The sequence below is a fragment of the Calidris pugnax genome, unplaced genomic scaffold (assembly GCF_001431845.1).
Source record: "Calidris pugnax isolate Ruff unplaced genomic scaffold, ASM143184v1 scaffold1156, whole genome shotgun sequence".
Classification (NCBI taxonomy): domain Eukaryota; kingdom Metazoa; phylum Chordata; class Aves; order Charadriiformes; family Scolopacidae; genus Calidris; species Calidris pugnax.
Genome location: NW_015094503.1, coordinates 636,280 through 658,798, shown reverse-complemented (window position 1 = coordinate 658,798; position 22,519 = coordinate 636,280). Strand labels below are relative to the sequence as shown.

Here is a 22,519-nt window from a genome sequence, read left to right as displayed (position 1 = left end):
GAGAAATCCTGACTCCAGCCAGTAAGGCTGTAGCACCCACTTGGTTCTTCATCCCAAGGCAGACAATGCACGCTCCGCTCGCTCAGAGGCTGCACAGAAGGCCAGGATGGACAAGAGGCGGGGATGGCAGCAAGCACCTATGAAAACCGGTAGCCCCAGGCTCTCGAAGGAGCTTCCCTCCCCCCCTTCTCCCCACACATAACACAAATTTGCAAAGTCAGTTTCTTATTCGTTTTCAAAGGGATAGGATTTCGAAGTCTTCATCTTCCGAGTCAAAGAACCTTTCCAATCTGTCAGCGTCGGAGGAGTCTGCAAGAGAAAGAGAAAGCACGACCTCCGTGGGACGCACTGACCGCTCAGCGTCAGCGGGACCAGCACAGCTGGAGTGTCGTGGGCCCACAGCTTCCAAGAGACTCCGTGACACACCTGAGTGAAGGCCCTGAGGAGGGATGAAAAACAGAACACAGCAGTAGCACAGAAAATGCACCGGAGAGAAGGATGCGGTGCGCAGGTGGTGTGCCGTGCTTCCCAGAGCCCGGACACAGAATCACAGAATCTTAGTGGTTGGAAGGGACCTCTGAGATCATCGAGTCCAACCACAAAAAAAAAACAAAAAACAAAAACAACAACAAAAAAAACAACAAACACACAACCAAACAAATACAAAACACACCACACCAAACGCCCACCAAAAACACCGCACCCACCAACTAAACCCCACACTCAACACCTCACCATAAACCAATAACCTTGGGCACTAGAGCATGCCCTGAAGAGCCATGTCTATACGTTTCTTAAATAGCTCCAGGGATGGTGACTCCACCACCTCCCTGGGCAGGCTGTTCCAGGGCCTGACCACCCTCTCAGGAAAGTAATTCTTTCTAATATCTAATCTAAATCTCCCCTGCCCCAACTTCAGACCATTTCCTCTGGTCTTGTCGTTCGTCCTTTGGGAGAAGAGGCCAACACCTGCCTCTCTACAACCTCCTTTCAGGTAGTTGTAGAGGGCAATGAGGTCTCCCCTCAGCCTCCTCTTCTCCAAGCTAAACATGCCCAGTTCCCTCAGCCTCTCCTCATAGGACTTGTTCTCCAGACCCCTCCCCAGCTTGGTGGCTCTCCTCTGGACACGCTCCAGCACTTCAATGTCTTTCCTGTAGTGAGGGGCCCAAAACTGGACACAGTACTCGAGGTGAGGCCTCACCAGTGCCACAGAGGCACGATGACTTCCCTACTCCTGCTGGCCACACTATTCTTGATACGAGCCAGGATGCCATTGGCCCTCTTGGCCACCTGGGCACACTGCTGGCTCATGTTAAGCCTGCTGTCTACCAACACCCCCAGGTCCTTTTCTTCACACAGCCCTGGTGAGAGCAACTCTGTGCTGTGACTGGTTTGTACAACCTTCCCCTGCAGCAACTGGGGAGAGCAGAAGACAGTTCTGCCTCAGGAGGCTTAAAATAGGAGAAATGACCCAGGTCTGGACTAATATTCCTGAAGTTTTCTGGCCCAATTAAGTGATAGGGGAACATTTCCCCACCCCTGCCATGTATTAGACCTGTTTTCTGCTATAGTTGCCTTTGATCCAGCTACTGGGGAATGTAATTGCACAACATGCACTCTCCCAAAAGCAATTACTATGGTCTATTTTGTGAGGAAAGGTAACGTACTTGACCGCTCCCTGTCCAACTCTTCCAACTCTGTGCACATACCTAAAAGGGAAGCAATACCTAAAAGGGAAGCAATTTTACCATAGGGGAAATTCAGGTGAGAACACATGGGCAAACTGGAGAAGTAAAGGAGAAACCTACCTTAACTCAGGCTTCAAGGAAGCACACACTTGACTTGGCAGAACAACCAGCCAAAAGCTAAACAGGGCTAACTGATGGCTGGGGACAGAGGAGAAGCGTATAGACACAAGGCTGCACCCCCCCTGAACATTTTGTGACAGGCTTTCATCCCAGAGTTGTGTGTGCAAATGCCTAGTGTGGTTGTTCTTGATCAAACTGTGGGTCTGTGGGTCCTGGCAGCACAGCTCCCAGAGGTGCTCCTCAGAGGAACCGCCCCCCTCACTTCAGGAATGCAGCAGAAAACCCACATATCTGGGCAAAATAAAAAACAAGGGGCTGGACAGTGATTGGTGAGAGTATGATTAATGCTTCTAGTGAGGGGCAGGGCTGCAAGAGAACCAGAATGGCCACAGCAGGCAGGACAGGCTCTGCACGCTAGGGAAGAGGGAGAAGGACAAGAAGCCCATTACAAAAACATTTTTAAGAGTAAGAAAGGCAGCAATTAGGGACAATTTAATACAAGCAAAGATCAATTGATAGTTTAAGGGAATCAAGCATTCTTACAGAAAAGGGCAGTGAGACAAGGAAGGCTTTGAAAGTTCATGCTAAGGGAGAGAGAGAGAGAGAGAGAGAGATAGCAAGGAAGGACAAGGTGCAGGATTCAAGTGACAGGACACAGTCCAGTGGCTGGTGGCAGGATAAGTTTGTCCCTGCACACTCACTGCTCTTGGCAGCAGCTGTCAATGGCTCTTTATCTCCTGCAATGTTTGTGCACGTTATTAACATGATAAGCAGAGCCTGACAGCCAAGATACTGCCCAGCACTTGTTCCTTTTTGCATTGGCACATGCAGAGGGAAGGAGTGCCTTACACTGGAACAGAGTTTGACCAGCCCTGTCTTTGACCATTTTCATTACTTAGAAACTCATTTTCAATGGACCCTTTTGATCCCTCCAAGCATCCTTTTAGGAGTCAGAGATCCACACTGCTGTGACGATAGCCTACAAACCGGTTTATCTTCCCCTCAGTCACCACCACCATCCACAGACTCCTTCTAAAAACCACCCTGAGGCACTGCGGGATCTGTGAACCACTAGTCGAAGGCCAAAGAACTAGATGAATTGACCTAAAAGCTCCACATCAAACTCCCAGCAGAACAGGAATGTGCTAGAAGTCTCTGTGCAATCCCAAGCAATTTCCAGAAAACCAAAGGGACGGGCTCACCCGTAGCTCTACCTGCCCTGTGCAGCCTCACCTGGTGTAAGATTGAGGATGTCAGGGTTGGAGAAATGCGAGGGCTGGCGTTCGACCAGCTCGAACATTGGCAGCGCTCCTCTCACCAGGGACAGCTGTGGAGCAAGAGCAGAGCCATGAGAACCAACAATTCTCCGTACTCCCGGTGCTCTAGGTCTTTAAGGGAGAGACTTCGTCGCAGCTTAAAAAATGTTTATCAAATCTTTGACTCCCATCATCAGCACAATTTCAGAGCTATGCTCTTTTTGGTATTTTAATAAACTATTTTCATGCGCTTTAAAATGGGATCACGCTGCAGAGAACATGCTCTCTGTGCAGTGGTTTGTAACAAGGCAATACCTTATATCCCTTTCCTGGTGATAGGAACACAAACCTTTTTGATTTGCTGGCACCAATCGTTAAAGTCCTCCTCTGTGTTGCAGAAAAAGCCCTGTAAAAAAAAAAAAAGAACTTATCTTTATATATTGTTGATTGATCATTTCAGTCTTAAAGCCTTGCATTAATGCTGAGGAACAGAACCAGCCTGCGAGCAGTCACACCACCCAGCTGCCTTGCCTTTGAACTGGCTTATGCTGCCCCATTCACCTGAACGCTCCCCACGCGCTTGATGCGACCAGACTCTCCAAGCGCTGGAAGCACCGATGTAATGCTCTGCTCTATTGCAGAAGGAAAACTGGGCAGAAACAACCCACGTGGAAACAAAGGGCAGGCGCCTCAGGTTCAACTAGAAACAAGCCACTCTGAATTGCAATATGGATTCAGGAATGGATCCATCAAAAGGCAGGAATCAAAGCCCAAACTAAACCGGAGAGAAGGACACCGCCCCATGAAGAATGGCATTTAATGGCCATGCAAGGGGGATGTCCCTGTACCGAACTGCTTCACTGAATTTTCAGAGTTGGAAGGGACCATAGAGATCATCTAGTCCAACTCCCCTGCTGAAGCAGGGCCACCCAGAGCTTGTCAGAGCATGTTACTCAGGAGCATCCAGGCGGGTCTTGAAAATCTCCAAAGAAGGGGACTCCACACCCTCCCTGGGCAGCCTGTCCCAGGGCTCTGTCACCCTCACCATGAAAAAGTTCTTCCTCATATTCAAGTGGAACCCTTTATGTTCCAACTTGTGCCCATTGCCCCTTGTCCTCTCACTGGCAACTACTGAAAAGAGTCTGGTTCCCTCCTCCCTCAGCCCGCCCTTGAGATACTTGTAGGCATTAGTAAGGTCCTTCCTACACCAGGAGCTCCTGTACCAATGGTACTGAAAGCCACAGCAGCCCTTGCCCGGAGCACAGCGTGCCTGCAGAGCACCCATCCCACCACCACTGCCCTTGCCCCTTCCCTAGGGAAAGAGACAACCGTGAAACCAAGGGACCACAACACCGGTCCTCCGGGTGACGGGGAACGAGCGGCAGGAACGCACCACCGCGATGGAGGGGTCGAGCTCGGCAATGCTCATTCTGCAGGGAGGGTGCTGGCAGTGGAAGCTCTCGTCAGGGAGACAGCCGCTGTCGTTGGGCTCCACTGCGGGCTGCGTAGTGTGCGGATCCAGGTAAATGAGCTCCTCACCTGCACAGACGGGCAAGGAGACATCAACAGGAAGAACTGTTCCCAAGAGCTGGATTTCTCAGAAGCAAAGGGTGAGAGAGAAAAAGGAGGAAGAGCGATGACAGAGCCAGCTCTCGTAATCCCAAAGAGGAACCCATGCTCTAGGGACAACTTGCTTTCAGCCACTTCCCCAAATGCTTCTCATGAGGCAAAGAGCCAGCTGCCAGCAGAGCCACAGCGCCTGCTCCACAGCAACAGCCACTATTTGGATGCTGTTCCTGCACATGCCTTTCAGGGTCCTGTGCAAGCTGAAGTTGGCCCCAGAAATCCAAAGCACAACCAGATTGAGGTCTTGGGCAGAGAAAGAAAATCAGAGGGAAGGAAGAGAGCAAACAGACCACAGTTTGTAGAGTTTCAGGAAGGGGACAACTAAAGGACAGTTAAATCCAGCCAAGCCCCTGAAGAACGGTGAACTCTGAACCTAGGAGGCGGCCTCTGTGCACACCTCTTTAGAGATTTAGGATTTAGACAGGATTTAGGGTTATGCAGAGGATGTTCACAGCCTGTACCACAGCTACCATTCAAAGCTGCATCACTCAGGCCCTCACAAAGATCTTCAGTCCCCAGCAACCTTCCACACTTCCAGCAGGAAAGAGGAACCCTGCAGCACGCACCACAGACCAAGCAGCTGTACAGCTCCTCAAGCATTTTTTAGCTGGGGGGAGATGCTTGGAAAGTCTTTGCAGTACTCTGGGCACTCACCTACATAGCCAATGAAGTAGTGAGCACTGTTTGGTTTCCCTCCGATCACTCCCAGGGACTGGGGCATCATGAAGCAGTGCTGGAAAAGCAATACAGAAAACACACAGCTGACAGACAGTGAGACAGCAAGTGGCAACAAAGGCAAACATCCAAAAATGCAGTGGGAAAGAAAGATGGAGACACTGAAATTCAGCAGAATCAGCCATTTCTGGAGAGAAGCTCTGCCAGGAAGGCTGAAGGCTGCAACACAGGGCTTTCAAGTAACACAGAAGCAGCTCAAAACCACCTTTAACTGGACAGGAACAGACAGACGGACCAAACAGAAGCAGCAGCATTACTCCAGGACTCAGCCTGGCTTTGCTGCTGTCAGTGGCAAGATACTCTGAAGCTGCCATCAGGTTGCAAGAGTGCTCTCAGCAGGGAATGATCATTTGGGAAACAGCTTAAGTTCCTTATCCAGCTGCAGTATCCAGGCACCATCTACTGAGTTAAGGGCAAGTAACCTCACATGAATTTGGAGCTCTCTTACCTGTGCAAGCTCAGAGCTTGCCAGCATTAGTACATGCGTACCCTGCCTCGTGCCTGTACTCTGCACACCCTGAATTCTGATACTGCACACCGCAACCATCAGCTGAGTTGCAGCCTCAGCCTGCAGTGTAAGCTCCAGCATCAGAGCCACAGGGAGTTTGCAACACTACGTTTGTTAATGCTCAGGTTGCCACCAAGCACAGCACAGCTGTGCTGAACAAATGCTTCAGCAGGTTGGTACCATCTAAACACAAAGAGGGACTCAGATTAAGTTGTGAAGTTAGATCCTTAAAAAAAACCAAACCCAAACACCAAAAAACACAACCCCCCAAAGCCCTACGCATTTTCCTGACTAAAGCCTGCAAGAACACACATCCTCACCTCTGACAAGGATTGTCTCAACGCATTTTTCTTTTGAAAACAGGACAATTATTTCTGAGTATTTTTGCCCCAGAACCAAATTCCAGAAATGACTTAATTCTCAACAGGCTCCTTAAGCATGAGAACGCCAAGAATTCATCTCCACGTCCCCTACCTTTAGTGTTTCAATATAGGCTTCGTTGATCTCTGTGAGCCCGAGGCGGAGAGGTATCAGCAGCACCAATGGCTTCCACAGTGAGAACCTGTCTCTGACCCCCGCGTCCTCTGGGTACCCGTTATAGAGCACGTCTGGCTCCGCGGCCGGGCACGCTGCAGCTCCAGCGCACGCCAAGTTGGACTGGCACAGCCGCCCTACACAAAGGGAACAGGAGCAGAAAGCGTCAGAAATAACCTCCGTTTCTAGACCTGGAGTAATTCTATCTGATCAACAATTGCTATTTATTAAATGCCTACCGTGTTAGATTTTGGCTGAACATTCAGTACCACAAAATCCGTAATATCCTTTAGGATCTCCTACCATTACGTTACCACTAAAATGGTTCTGAACACAAAAGTTCCCAGTCACTTTGGATTTACCAGAGTGGGCACAAAACTCCTTGTTTCAATTAATAAAATGCTGCGAATAAGATGGCTGAGCACATACAAAACTTTAAAAAAAAAAAAAAAAAAGAGAGAAAAGCTTAAGGAGGTCCAGCGCTGGATGGTGGGGTGTACGTACTCCCTGCAGGGCTTCTGGTAGGGCTCCGGGTTTCATCTAAGCTTACACCAAGATTATGCCAAAGCATGCTGTCCTCACAGCCACCATCTGGAGGGCTGTTAAAATGCAAATTCTCCCAGCGGGTGAGCAGCTAAGCAACAACCTGGGCCAACAAGGTTAAAGAAGTTGAGGAGGAGGTCAGGAAAGAGTCCTGAATTCAGACAGCATGTAGGCAGAAAGAGAAAAACGCGGAGTGTTCAACTCCAGAGGAGTTCATGGAGGAGATGAAGACAGTTGAACCGAATGAGGAAAGCGTTATGGCTTAACAGAGGAAATATTCACCCGTAATTAGTGCTGTAACAAGATACAAACACAGTGTCTACAGTAGTTGTAATTTTCATAAAGTTCACTAAAGCCTTCGGAAATTTTATCAGGGATCATTCAGAAGCTACTTTAGAGACCTACAGCAGGATGGGCATTACACTCTGGGATTTCAGCAGGAGCCTTTGCCTGTAAGCTGTGGGGCAGGAAAGCTCCTCGGGGCACAGGCATGCGGTGAGCGCTACGCATCCTCCTTCTACACAGCCAGCCAGCCAGGCTGTAACACAACCAGAGGACCTGAATTCCGGTACAGAAACACCTCCAAGCCTACCTGTCTCACTGGCCATATTCCATTATTTACTGGGTGTGTGAAGAAAAAACCCAAACCGAAAAGAAACCCACAGCACTTTAATCATGAAGCCAAGGCAATTAAACAAAATGCCAGAGGCTCATTTAATTTATTCCTGGCCTAAGCTGAATGCCAGGACACTCCAGCAGGTAGACACGATGTAAACAAACACCTTCATCACCAGCAATTTCAACAGGGTGTTTGCTCACTGCCAAGAGCTTCACCCCCAGCTGAACAAAGAGAACGTTCCACCAAGGTAGAAGAGAAGAGACTTTGATCTAAAGCTTTGGGGTGAGAGGCAACCTGTGTTAAAGAGTTTGCAGGTGACCCCTATACAGTCCCTCGAGGAGGGAGAAGGTATTGGAGTGCATCTCTCACAGACAGACACATTATAGTGACCAGAGGTCCTGAGAAAATTGAACATCATTATTCCTAGTGATTTATCCTGCTAAAACAGTAAAGATCACGGGGGTTTTTTGTTGGCAGTGGCCTGTCCTGATGATGTGAAATCAGCTGCCAAGCCAGGGCTGTTGCTGCACGGGGTCTCACTGCAGCTCCTCGGGCAGAGCAGCTGGCAATCCATCGCTGCAACACCAGCAGGTCTGACCCCGGTTCCAGCAGCGGGGACCTCGGCAAAGACTAAACTCACCCGGCCTCTTCGTTGGGCTTTGCAGCACTACGGTGCCCCAGCACAGCAGAACCTGCCTAAAGCCTCCCAGCTGCATCCAAACCATCTACTACAAACACACTCCAATGGATTTGATCCAACATCTCACCTGCTGCGGCCGCTGTCGGGTACTGGCTTTACTGTCTTGGTTTCTCACCACCTTTCTGATGCACAGGATCCTCCAACATGCACCTAAGAGCCCCTTTCTCATACAACAGACCGACTGAGAAGGGATAAAGACGGATGTTTTCTTCACTGCTGGAGCAAAAGGTATTTCCTACGTACCTTATGCTGAACAGCACCAGTGACCAAACTTCACACACGTGTGGAACAGCGTTACCTCCTGAACGCTTCACTGCCCACACACATTTGCGGCACAAGATGCATGTCTGTAGATGGGTGTTCTGTAACACACGGGACCACTCACACAGCGACCCTCGGGCCCTCGACAGGCCATCACGGTTCACATTTGAGGAAGATAAATGAACACCCCCACACCTTACCAGCCACACAGACACACCACTGGAAGCGGTGTCAGCACTGAACACCAGCCACACAGACGAGAGCCTGCAATGCATTCAAGCCTCGCAGCCAGCTGCTTCAGTTCTAGAAATAAGGTTTTCAGGCTAAAGATGAAAGATAAATCCAATTTCTGTCTCCACACTGGCCCTTCACATTTAAGCCAAGGGCATCAGCACATACCTTCACAGGACTATGTGTACCTAAGGTTAGACAGGCACTTCTCAATCAGATCCTACACTTCCTGGTGTCCTGGTTTGAAATAAAACAGAACCAAGATTCTGTTCCGCAATTTTACATCTTAGCCAGGCCTCTTCTAACTCTCTGAAATTAATGGCATATTAGGGAGAGAACTGCTTGTTCTCAGAGTGATAAGACCAATGTCTGTGCTCCATGCCAAGGAATGGTGGGCAGAGAGGCTCTTGCTTATACTTATTGCTGTAACAACCAAGATAAGCCAATTTCAGTATTTGCCCCGTTAAAGGGTCAGAAACGAAAAAGCGTAGAGGGGTCACATCTGTGGGGAGGAGGGGACAGGAGAGGTGACCCAAACCTGACCAACCGGGGTATTCCATCCCATCTGCCCCATGCTCAGTATAAAAGCTGAGGGATCAAAAGGTCTACTCTCTTTCTTCAATGGCCAATGTCTGAAGAGGACCCTGTCTGTTCATCTGCCTTTGATCCTGATCCGTGTGTTCCTGACTCCAGAGCTGGAACCCAGTTCCCAACCGTCGCTGAGTCCAGTCTGGAACTTCCCCAGTGCCTGCTGGTGACCTCAGCCTGGGAGCTTGATACAGTTTTGTATATATTGTATCTATTTTATTATTTTCTTCTTTTTGATTTTAATATTAAATTTCTTCACTAAAGTAGTTTAGTTCACTCTAGACTTCTAAATCTCCTTATCTCTTTCTCTCCTCTCTTTGGCGGGGGGGGAGGAGGGGAGGGGGAGCATCTGTCAGTCTGATTTTGATAAATTTGGCCGAAACCATGATATTTGGTCTCTCAATTGAGACTACCTGGTAAGAGATGCGACTTTGTGAAGTGCCTGTCCTGCACTTTAGTGGCAAATTGCCTGTTAATTGATTTTTGGCTGTGTGGCAGCCGAAGCCAGCCTAAATGCCACAATCTCACCTGTAACCTTGCACCAGCTTCAGCGCTCCCTGGACTGTTCTAGGTGCCGTTTCCAACACGGACCCAGCAGGAACCACGGCGTGGGTTTGTGCTGTGTGAGCACACTGCCTCCTGAGATAGCCTACAGCAAGGGAGGGGAAGGCTTGTGTGGCCAGGACCTGGCGGGACTGCAGCAACCGGCAATGCCAGCGTTCATTCCGCGTTGGTTACTGCAGCCCGAGGGAGCACACTAGGGACCAACACACTGCACAGCTGCTCAGCCACCAGAGCCATCCTGCTGTCAGGATGCACCAAAAAAACAGAAAAAGAAAAAAAAAAGAAAAAAAAAAACAAAAGAAGAAATAACCAGTGAGGACTCCTTAAAAGATGAGAGATCTACCCCAGACATAGATTCCCTTCTCTCCGCTCCTCACCCCCTCTAATTTTGTTCATTTTCCTCTTCAGTGATCTGTTCCAGTTTTCCTACTGTGCCTAACAGCAGAGACATTCCTACCCCATTATATGAGTGAGGAAGCAGCCTTTACTGCTTCCTACCTGTGGCCATAAGTGAGTTTGACACCACCACCCAGGCAGCTCCTACCTACTGTATGAAGGTCAGTGGACCTTCTGTCCAGATCCAGTGCCCACAGTGCCAAGTCAAAGGCTTTATTAGATGAAGCAAAAGTCAAACAAGGGACTTCCTTGCCCTAGAAGAGCAATTTGTATCTGGTTTTAGCACACTGGGACACAACTTTAAACCAAAACATTTACTTCATGTTTGTTGTGTTGTACCACTATACGCTCTCCAGTTTTTTTTCTGGCTTCATGCTGCCAGAGGATGTATCACATTCTACCTCCCCATGATACTTACGGATTTCTTCCATCACTACTGTGTTGTCCATGGCTATATGGACTGCCAGTGAACTCCATGTATCAAAAGTTGCAAGTTTTCTATAGGAAATTAAAAAAAAAAAAAAAGTAAGCAAGGATTAGTTACAACTATGAGACAAAGATGGTGGTGTACCGAAGAGGAGAACCTGGATTAGGAGAGACTGGCTTTCATCAATTATGCTGTGACGTATGTTTTTATACAAGTATCACAGTTGTAAACTCTGTTGCCACTAGTTATTATGTCCAGATTGCCAATGGGACCACACCTGGGAATTTGTCCTTCGGCAGCCACTAAGTACAAGAGCCCTGATAACAATCTCCAACTCAAATCCCATAGATTCTGGTTACCAGAAAGTGAGACAGCACAAAAAGTAAATAATAATAAATGAAATTAAAGCCCTAAAATATTGCCTTTACTTTCCCTACAGTATCTCCTGATCACCTATACCAGATCCTGGGCTAATTCAGCATAGGGTATGATCTGGGAAAGCTGCTTTTAGGCAATCCTAGAGTATTCTAAGGAGCTCCTTGCTCACCTAATCAAAGTGAGGAAACAATGATGACAGGAAGGAGAACGTTCCTCTAAACACAGTGTGTCCCAGTTATTAAAGGCAGCCCATGCTCCAGCACCACTCTGATCCTCTGCCTGTCACCATGGGACCCAGGCAGCAAATATTAATGCTTTCATACTAACTCATTAGTGACTTGATGGCTCGCTGGCAGCTTTTTGATAACAATGATGCTGTTGTCAGGTCAGCAGAGGCAACTCGGAGGCTTGCACAGATCCAAAGGACAGCAAGGACCCTCTGCTCTGACCCTTGCTTCTGGTCTGCTGCAGAGTACTGTACTCAGTGCTAGTGGCAAGCACGTTACTCATGGGCATTTTTGGGCATTGTCCTCCACCTGAAACCTGTTTTCTCTCACGTCCTGCCAGCATCTGAATGACAGAAGGGCTCCTTTCAAGGTCCTGCCCAAGCAGTTCAATAAGGTCAAGCAGGTTGCCTGCTAACTGCATTGAAAGATAGAGCTGTGCTTCAGTCAATGGGCAGAAACCTGCACACTAGGAGGTATTACAAACCAAATGACCCCACTGCATGGTTCAAAAGATACAAAGGAAAAATGCAGCACTTACTTGAGCACTTGTGCAACTGTGTTTGGTCCATACCACTGACCTATGGATTTTCCCTCTCCAACTCCCATCTGGGCTGCATCACAAGAAAAGAACAAAATAATTTAGCAAATAATTTCACCTACACTGCATCCCTTCCTAATCAGACTTTGTATTTAATAGGGAAGAAATCCCACTTGGAAACATTTTTGACTCAGCAGAATCTACCCTTTCACAAGGTATCTTAGTGTAGATGGGAGAGAGAAGCATATCCTCAAGGACTGTAAATCCTTTCCCCAAAAGGCAGTAATGCAGAAGTTCAAAATGCAATCACCCAGAGAAGCTGTGGCTGCCCCATCCCTGGAGGGGTTCATGGCCACGTTGGAGGGGGCTTGGAGCAACCTGGTCTGGTGGGAGGTGTCTCTGCCCAGGGCAGGGGGGTGGCACTGGATGGTCTTTTAAGGTCCCTTCCAACCCGAACCATTCTATGATTCTACTAATGTTACTTCAGAAGAAATTTTACTTAAGAGTGTTTGATTACCAGGACCACCCCTGTAATCTGCAGTTCTGTTAACCAAAGCTATAGGTTCCTTAACACCCTGTAGGAAAAACCAGAACAGGCTGCTTCTCTTTTATTTGCCAGGGAAGTTTATATCAAAGTGAGATCCTTCTTTAGTCCATTTGCTACTGAGAATGTCTTTGTTCAACAATATTCTCATATTACAAGGTCCTACTGAGAACAGGAACCACACTCGTTACCCTCACCTTAGCTAGTTAGGATATGGAAAATGATGATGAATATAACCTAAAGCATTAGGCAAACCTGATGGTTTTAATGAAAACAAGAAGAAAAGTCTGTCATAATCCATAATAACGAGTGGCAGCTTTACATCAGGTCAGAAAACAAGCAGCATAGTATCATGTACTACCCAAATTACTTGTTGGGTTGTTTTTTTTTTAGCTAAGATAGTAAAACAAACACATAGTGGTGTTTGACCTTTATGGGAAACCCAGACTGAGTATCTCCACACTCTTCAGCACCCAGACTCTTACCTATCTGGTGAATGGAGTAGTAGCTGTCTTTTTTGTCAATGAAGGCATTAAGAACATTGAAGTAATTATCCATCTGCCTCTTCCCTTTCATCCACCTCCAGTCTAAGAGAGAAGAGAATATATGAAATGTAACACAATATTTATTAGCAGCCAAGAGCTACAATTCTCTTCCATGTGCATCAATCAACTGACCTGATTTTCATGTTGCTATCTTATTACTAGGCATGTGAGGTATTCCCAACGCTAAAGGATTAATTTTAAAAGAAAAGTAAGCATTCTCACAGCTGGGATAAAGGAATATCACCCACAGAAAAGCAACTAAACAAACAAACAAAAAATCACAAAAAACAGGGCACCTCTAGTCCCCTGATGGAAAATAGCTTTACAATTTCTCATTGACAGGTGTGAGCTACATATTCTGGGGAAAAAAAAAAAACAGGTGACCTCTGTTGAAAGATATTAGTTGTTTTGCTTAAATAAAAAGTTTTAATTAGAGTAATTTATTTAGGATTATAATATGGTGTGATTTCTACTGTTTGCTTAGCTTTACTTAGCATGAGTAGCTAGATTTGCTGGAGCCTTTAGGTCACAATAGAGTTCATTTTCATGGTAATTTTCCTAGCAGCTGGTACAGTGTTGTGTTTAGTCTTTTAGTGTAAGAAAAATGTCAATAACACACTGATGTTTGGGTAGTCTTTTCCTTAAGTCTGGAACTTTTCAGTTCCCCACGTTCTGCCAGTGAGCCCAGGCGCACAAGAAGCATAAACCAGAAGATAAGGAGGAGGCTACAACCCTCAGCAGAGACTGCACATCAACAAGACAAGAGCAGTCAGAGGCCACCGGCCTGAGCACAGAAAAAGAATCCAATGGGATGTCAGAAGACCCCAGACCAAAAATCCCCATTGGACTAACAGACACGTGAACAACGTGCGAGGGGCAGGTGTAGAGATGGCAAGGGTACAATGGCCCAGGGATTTCTTTGTTCGAGGTCCCTCCCATATCTGAGGCACCCAGCCCAGGCTGACCTTGCTGCTGAAAGCTTATTGCTTTCAATTAAATTACTTATTTTTATAAAATCTGATGCCTGAGACTCTGCAGCGGGGAACCCAGGGTTGAGTCTGAAGCAGGAGAGAGCAGCACAAGAGTAAGAGTGTGGGGGTGTGTGAGAGGAGTGGAAAGGGGCACCCATCGGCTCACAGGGGTGCCCACTGTGAAGGGACCCTGGTCCTGGCAGTTGAAGACTTGGGTGGTGTGCGTGTGACTCCTTGGGCAGCAGCTTCTCCTTTAACAACCTCACTCCAAAAATAATCCCCCACAAAGTCAAAGGCCATCAACAACTGTCAAAAAACCACTCCAGCATAGCTGCTTACAGACCAAGCACGGGTCAAGCACAAGAACAGGACCATTCAGGGAGAGGAGACTCCTCTCAGTGTGGGCTTTGTGACTAAACAGAACTATAAACAAGAATAAATCTACAAAGTTGTTTTAAACTTCAGCTGTATAAAAAAAACCCTTGAAGAAAAACCTAGAACATGTTTGGCCTCAGTGGATTTAAACAGCATGTTACAGGGCTCTGCTTTGTTTTAAGGCTTGGACGACTATACGTAGAGTTGCAGGCAGCAGGGAAAAACCTTCTGGGTTTGCAGCAGACTTTTCTCTCAACAGCTCTGAACTTGAGAAGACTGAAGAAAAAGGCACAGAGACCTCAGCAATCCCCAGCTGAGTCATCTGCTGGCCTTACAAGTTACTGCACTTGTGCGAGGCACGTGGCCCTGGGAGTCCGTAGGGGCTGTGTGCTGTCTTACCTCTGCCCAAGTGCCTGCAGACCAAGGCCTGAGCAAAGATCATCTGGCCACACCGCAACATACAGCCCCAGCCAGTATCAGACGTGGGACCGGTTCCTCCTGTAAACGAGGAGAGAAAATAAATATGCAATGAATAGTCAAACAGTGCCAAGAGGGAGAAGAACTGAAAGCGCTGTAAGCCTGCACAGCCAGCAGGTCCAACCAAGAAATTCCCAGGCAGGGAATAAGGACTATCTTAGCTCACACACCCAAGGCTCAGAAACAAAAACGTAGTTATCAGTAAGTTAATGGCATCCCTTAAAAACAAACAAACAAAGCCCTCTAAGACTAACTGAAAGGGGAAAAAAAACTTCAAAGGGAAATCCTGACAACCAGAAAGTGAGCTGAACTTCTCAGGAGCACCACAGCTCTTGAGACTACTTGCAGACTTCCAGCCCAATTGAGAGACACGTTTCTACTCAGAGGTGCTTGTTACAGGTGGCTCCTTCTAATCCTCATCCTGAGAAGGCAACTCATCACGCAAAACAAATCAGTCCCAAGGAATTCCCACATCATAAGCAGCCATGACTGGCTGAGATTCCAGAGTGAACTACATAGGCCAAAACAAAAAAGCCAACAGCCAGAAAAGCCCCACCCCAGCAATGAAAAAAACCACATCCTACATAATATTGGAGAATAAGCTGGATATTAGCTCATGCTGGAAAGTCTGAGACAAAGGCCTCAAGGCTGGAAGCATTTCCCTGACAGAACTTCAAAAGGAAACTGCTGCTCCTCCACTGAAGCTCTGGCTATTATTGCAAGTTTCATAGATAAAACATTTAGTGTGAGCAGAGCAAGGGAGGTGTCTTACAAACACACACTCAGCTGCACCTTAGCACCCCTGGTAGAAGTAGTTCCTTTGTAATGCTGCTTTTTTCTTTCAATCACATGCAACTACTTCGCATGAATAGCACAGGGAGAAAAATCACCCAAGAGAACTATTTAATGAACTTCTGGATGATCAGCGGCTATCTTCTAGAATTTTGCCAGCAATATATAACATATACTATATCCAAAATTGATACTGCTTTACCAAACTAGCATAAGACCCTATGAAGAGCTTACAGTATTTAAGTGGGCAAGCACCACGAGAAGTGGCCAACAATAAAAAATGAAAGACTGAAGGAGGAAAAGGGTTTACCCTATGACACGCAAAGTGTATCTATACTGTAAATGGGAAATGACTCAGAAAATGGGATTTCTTCCTGCCCCCCCCACCCTCTAATAAACTCGCACAGAAACCCCAATCAGGTTTGTGAGCCATAGTTAAACACGCATTTGGAATTGAAGGGTTAGCATGTGTTTAACTATGGGTCATAAACGTGAATTTAAAGAGATTAAAGGGCGTCAAAGATGTCTCACAGCTTGTTAGACAAAAGGTTTCCCAGTAGGGAAAGAACAGAACGAGCCAGAAGGACCAGCTACCACAAAGTCTCTTTTCCACATTGGAGCCATTTTCCCCATCAACTGCTGGGGATGACGCTGACAGCAAGGACACGGATGGGCCTTGGAACCCCATTTGCCTGCTCTCAGATCTCTTCTGATAACCCTTCCAGTCACTACACAAAACCACACCACAGAAGAGGCCATGCAGTGTATCTTATGGAACCAAGACATCCTCCTTCGAGTTCACAGGGAAACGTTCCCCACATAACTACAGCTCCTGTGTGTAACAGCCACTTCAGGCAATTAAAAACCCCTCACACAAAGAAAGAAAACCCCCCACATATTCCAGAGCAGATACACAAAGGCACTAATTTCTGTATCATACCACTAGCTTTCATGTCTTTAATCCACTTCAAGCCCAAGACAATCATTAAATAATATTTCACGTTAGACTTATGTAGGACTTAATGAACATGAAGTAGAAAAATCTCCTCATGTTGCTCAAAGAAAGGACATTTCTAGGTAGGCTTCCCAGACTCATTCTTCTGCCCTTCTTAAAAAAATCACTGTTATCCCTCATATCCAATGGGATGAGGAATTCTCATTATCAGATAAACAAAAAGTCTATCCTATGGTTAACATCATGCCTGTGGGGACTGTTTTATTAGGTAGAGATAACCGGATTATCATCATTCCCAGGATATACTTAGACTCATCCACAGTACATACCGATAGCAGGGAAGTTCTTTCTGTAGGTGAACCAAAGCCGAGAGGTCACATCCAACAGGATTTCTTCTTTCTCTGAAAATTTTTCAGGATCGAAAGGCACAAACATGAGGGTAGCACCAAACACAGCTAAATCCATCTCTCACCTACCCTCCCTAAGAAGAGCAGCACTCTGCTCCTCACTCGCTCTGTGCACCCACAGAAGCAAAAATCTGGCTGAGGAACGGGACAGTGCCGCTGTGCAGAAGAAACTTTCTTTTTCACCCCCAAAAGAGCTGCAATCAACCTAAGGAAGTCATGGCCATAGGCAAACTATGAAGCAGTAAACCATTTTTCTGCCTTTTTCCTGAGCTATCCTCTTGCTCCATGACACAAGTCCCAATAACTACTAAATGGAAACCTTCTGCACAAAAAAAAAAAAAAATAAATCCCAGAGCCCACAGAGATGGACAGAAAGAGAGAAGCATGGCACCCACAGTCTGCTGCTCTGCCAGAGAGGAGACACGCTCTGCAGTCACTTTGCTGCTCAGGAAGCAAAGCACAACACTAACAAAGTCCTCTGGAGCATTACAGCATGTTGCACCGAGCATGAAAAATACCTGTAAAAACACTGTATTTCCGGCCAAGGATCCAAACGGGTTCTTTGGTCTCAGGGAAGTCTTCATACTCGAACCTGAGAGTGTCATAGGTAAGAGTAGCTGGAAAGAGAAAGAAGAAGTTACACACCTTTCATAGCTTTTCCTTGGGTTTTAAAAATTGTGCAAAGCTACAGAATCAGAGCTGCTGTGGACCAGCAACTTCCACACCCAGAGCATCTGGCTCGAGCTGGCAAGAAACGGTACGGCTGCCCCCACGACCACCGAGGCCTGGAAGGCAGAGAGAGCTGGCACAGCCCTGGCTCATTCCGGCTGCTCCACAAGCAGAAAAGCAGAGGGATTTCCAGGTTAGGTCAGCCCCAGGCTCTGCCCTGGAGCAGAAAACGGTCAAGAAAACTAGGACTTTCATGCGACAGCTGCACTCTGCTGCCCACCATCGTGCAACGATCTCAAGGTCCTCTTTTCAAGAGAGTGAAGCGATTAAAATCGTTCTTCCAGAGGATGTAATATTTAGTGGTGGGACACTAAAACATGAAGATGGGAACTAAACCTCACTCTGCAAGTCAGTCCCTCCTCAAGGGGCAGTGAATGCAGCAGAAGTCATCACCTGCACTGAAACCAGCCTGCAGCCCAAGGAGCAGCACCGCCTTTACCCATGTCACGCCAAAATCCAAGGAACACAGAGCTGGGCAGAGATGTATTCAGTCACAGGTGACAGGCAAACTTTATTTTACCATCTCCCTTCACAGCATGGCACCCATCAGTGCCTGGACTTCACCTCCACTTCCACGACCACTACAGAACAGCTCAGCAGCCTGAGCTCTCGTGCAAAAGACACAGGCAACGGGGAGGAAAAAACACAAGGAGAGTTGCATGAGCTGTGCTCCATTAGGTCTGTATTTGAAAATAAGGCACTTTAAAATGGTCTTGGAACCCTGGAAATGAATCATCTGTGTCAGTGACACACCATACGTGTCAATTCTTTAACAAAAATTTAAAGCATAACTAAGCCAGATTCTTCTGTAGCTGTTAAAGTGATTATTGAAAACCTCTCTCACAGCAGATGCAATAAATCGTGCAGTAACACAACATGAGTTTAAAACAGGACAACGGACTAAATGACCACAAGCTCCTCAGCCCTGTTTTCTGTGAAAGCCACCACCCTCCATGGTGCACATCTCACTTTGTGTTTCCCAGGAGAGTCACCTGCTGCTTTTCCCTGGTGCTGCCGACCCAACAGCCCTCAGCTGAGCCTTCCTCCCTATCATTCCCTGTGTAGCTTTCCAAAGCGTCATCCGGAGCACCAGTAAATAACAACTTGACTGATTTGCATCAATGATAGCTCCAGAAAGTCACCACTAGGTTCTGCTCCCCTTCCTTCCAGACGTCTAAGTTGTGCAAGACATTTTTGCTTCCTGTAGGCTCTCTGACCTGAAACTCCAATTCCAAACATCAAAGAAAATAAGTAAGTAGCAGCAGGAAGACACCACCACCAAGACTGTTTAAGCAGGAACCCTGGCAGAACAGAGATGAAAACAAGCTCCTAAATCAAATTTTCAATTGGACTCTGGGCCTAACCCTAGCTCAAAATATTTAAAGCATGTTTCTCGTGTGAATTGGTCTATAGACTGTTTCAGGCACATTTAGGATAGCGTGGGCCACACGTTCCCATCCCGTGAGGTGACTTCTCGATAGCAAGCTAAAGCAAAACAGTTCTGCTTGCACAGAGAAGTACCAGCAAACTAATGTAGTCTTTTCCTCTAACAAACCTTAGCAGGAGAATTAAGAATATATATTAAGAATATACTAGTCAAACTTCACGAGTCCCCAGCAGTCCATGCTTTTTGTCTCTACCTTTACTTAATAGCCTGGCTTGCTTTCACCCCTTCCTTGCTCAGGGTTGGAGATTTCTTTCCAGGCTGGAAAGCAATGTGACTTCTGCAGATGTTTTCAAGTATGCACCACATTTGACTTTCTCCCTTAATTTTCAGAAGTTTCCCTTTGGGATGAGACATTACAAGTTTATTCTGACAGCTCAAAGGGAAGCTAGTTGTTAGGCATTTTTTGTTTTGTTTTTTAATTCAGTGTGTTACCAGATACGATCTCAAAATAAAACCTGAAGTTCTCAGATAGTTTTTAAAGCTCCCAGGAACATTTTGTGGTGTATTCTGTCAGTTCTCAAGCTTGCCATGAATCCAGCTCTCTGACAAAGGAGCCCTGAAAAGCTTAAATAAAATTACTGAAACAAGGATGCTACACAGAAACTATCAAGCTATCCACCCTCCCATTTTATAACGGGAGCAATAAACTCCCCACAAGGGTTGAAGCCCCTAAAGTGCTTCCTTTTCAAACACCTACCTTCAGACACTCTGGCACTTTGAAAAAGTACATCTATTGTGCTATTCCCCAGATAAGCTAAATACGAGTCAGTGGGATCCAAACAATTCAGACAGGGGGATGACGAGTGTCACAACTTGCACAGGAGCCTTTTGCTAGCCTTTAGAGGCAAAGGGTCTGAAAATAAATAAAACTGGAAATGCACCAAGCAGAAATCTAATTTGAAGACGCTCTCTTCAGAGCTGCAAAAGTTGGGCAAGATCAGCAAATTTCTCGGGCAGCACTCCAAAACTTCACCTTCAAGAAGCCCTCAATCTATTTTAAATACCGACCTCTGAGCATCCGGGACAGTAGAGCAGCAGCCTCTGCAGAAAATCTGAGCACACTCACATACAACAGTTCAACTTCTTTCCACACACAGTCGATTTATAGTTAAAGAGCTGAGAGTTTCAGCTCTGCAAAGCACACCCTTGGAAAGGCAGCCTCGGGCTGTCAACAATGCGAGGCTGGCTGGATCTCTACGCCGTGGGCACACCTTCCATGGGGTCTGCTGTAGTACCCCACAATACCTTCTCATTCCTCACACTCCCTACATACAAAGCCTTGACAGAAAAGGCAAAGCTTTGTACATACCACTCCAGAAAACACCTATATTAAAGAACTTAGGTAAAGGTATTCAAACTATACCAGCATTAAGTCTGAGTGTTTGGGTTCTCTTCCACTTCTGCGCATGTGGTTAGATCTACTCAGTTATAAGATAACAGGCCACATCACAAAAGCCTGCCTTGTATGAAGTGGAGGAACCGCTCCTTGATGCGCCCCATGTGCACCCACAGTACCAGTGACTTTCAATACCAGTTTACTAAATCTAAGCACAACCATCTTGACATAGACAAGAAAAACTGTCTCCATACATAGAATTAGAGGGTGAAATCTCACCTCCCCCTCTTATATTCTTAAGCTGTACAATGGAAAGCCAAGCTAAAACCATGAGCTCAATCTTTAATAAGCTCCACATAAACAACCACGGAGGCGCAGCCCAGCATCGGGGAGCAGACCTCGACTGGTGACGCCAGTTTGCAAACGTGCTGAAGGCAAGATAACGTGCTTACAGCAAGTATCCAGTCCTTGACAGACACTAACTCTACCTGCTTTACCAAAACCAAAGCTGTTTGGTTTTCTATCAGCTTTGGGAAACAAATAACAAGTCAAAACTTTGATGACTCAAGCAGATATACAGCAAATGCCATATATCCTGCGGTTTGCTCAGCAAAACAGCTGATGTTCACTCCAGCATCAATCATCTTGGTTACAGTCTGCCTGCACAGCTTATATGCTTTGTTGAAGAACCACACTGAAGGATAACCAGGCCTTGCAATAACTCTCTTCCCAAATTGCTTCTTGGGCTTCCACCAGTCCCTAGAGGTGCCTCTCTCTCCAACACTGTAATGCTTCTCAGGCAGCTGAGACACTTTTTCCCTCCAATTAACACCACCATGAAAAAATCAGAAGCGGGATGGACAATCACCTCCCTCAGCTGACAAAGGTACAGCACCCAAGGCAGAGCAGAAAGGAGGAGAGCTACTGGATATAGAATATTTCAAAAGAGAGTCGACAAGAGAAGATAAATCCACTGTGCTGGCAAAGCTCATTGCTGAAAGATGCCTAGAAAGCAGATAACTGAAGAACAGCCTGGCTCCTCATTTCTGGCCTTTGCAGAAGAAACATTAAGCTCTTTCAAACAAGACAAAACCTGATTATCTAAGCAACAACAAGGAGTTAAGAGACACAGAGGGAGGAAAGTCAGTCAACTGGAGAGTGGGGCTTTCTTGGAGGCCCAGAACAAACAGTTCAAAGTCTGACCGTGAGGTCCCAGACCACCTCAGGAGCAGGCAGGATGCCATGGGGCTTGAGCTCTCATTGCTCCAAAGCCCAGAGACCCATCCTCTTTGCACAGAGGAGACCCAGCCCTACTCCCTATCCCAGCGAGCTTCTCCTTCCCTCGATAAGCCTCGCAGCGCTCACACAAAGGGAAAGCAAAGATATCCCCCGGCTCAGGCTGTGTAAGTTCACGTGCTGGAACACGAGAGACTGGATGCAAAGCTGTACAAGGACACACCAGACATAAAGCCGGGACACTATCAACCCCGACAGCAGCAGCGCCTGCACCAAGGACAGAAACAAGCCAAACCAGCAGCCTTCAGGGACAGGAGCTACTGTGAATTCCCTCCACACACACGCTCGCCCAGCACGGAGGAGGAGCCCACGCCGCACGGGAAGATGTTCATTATTATGGAACAACACTTATCTCCGCAGAGGGTGGGTGAAAGCTGTTACTACGTGCGGGCTGAAGGAAGCGAGTCCCAGCCCAAGTGCCAACACGCTTCTTCCTTTCCTCCCCCTGCACGGACACTAAATCTCTACTGCAAACAGTAAGGGTGACCAGCCCTTCGGCAGCACCTCAGGAGCGGAGCACGGGGGCACCTGCCCTGTCACGGCTGTGGCGGTGCGGGGGGCTCCCCGGGCAGCCCCCAAAAAACGCCGAAGAGCTTCTTCGGCCCGAGGGCGAGAGCCGGGTGGGGAAGGGCTGGAAAGACCCACCTCCCTGCTGACAGGGCTCCGGCCTGCACCGGCGGCAACGGAGGCACGACCTGTACCGCCC

At 47.1% G+C, this 22,519-nt stretch overlaps 1 protein-coding gene across 1 annotated transcript; it reads right to left on the bottom strand.

Moving 5' to 3' along the window:
- Positions 1–211: 211 nt before the first annotated feature.
- On the bottom strand, positions 212–22,519 carry ATG4B (autophagy related 4B, cysteine peptidase; the record flags this gene model as incomplete). Its single annotated transcript, XM_014962947.1, has 13 exons — positions 212–309; positions 3,042–3,135; positions 3,414–3,470; positions 4,458–4,603; positions 5,345–5,423; positions 6,408–6,604; positions 10,788–10,867; positions 11,940–12,012; positions 12,969–13,070; positions 14,774–14,872; positions 16,928–16,999; positions 17,524–17,622; positions 22,459–22,519. Coding segments are annotated over 13 exons (1,233 nt in total), but the record flags the coding sequence as incomplete, so codon positions are not given.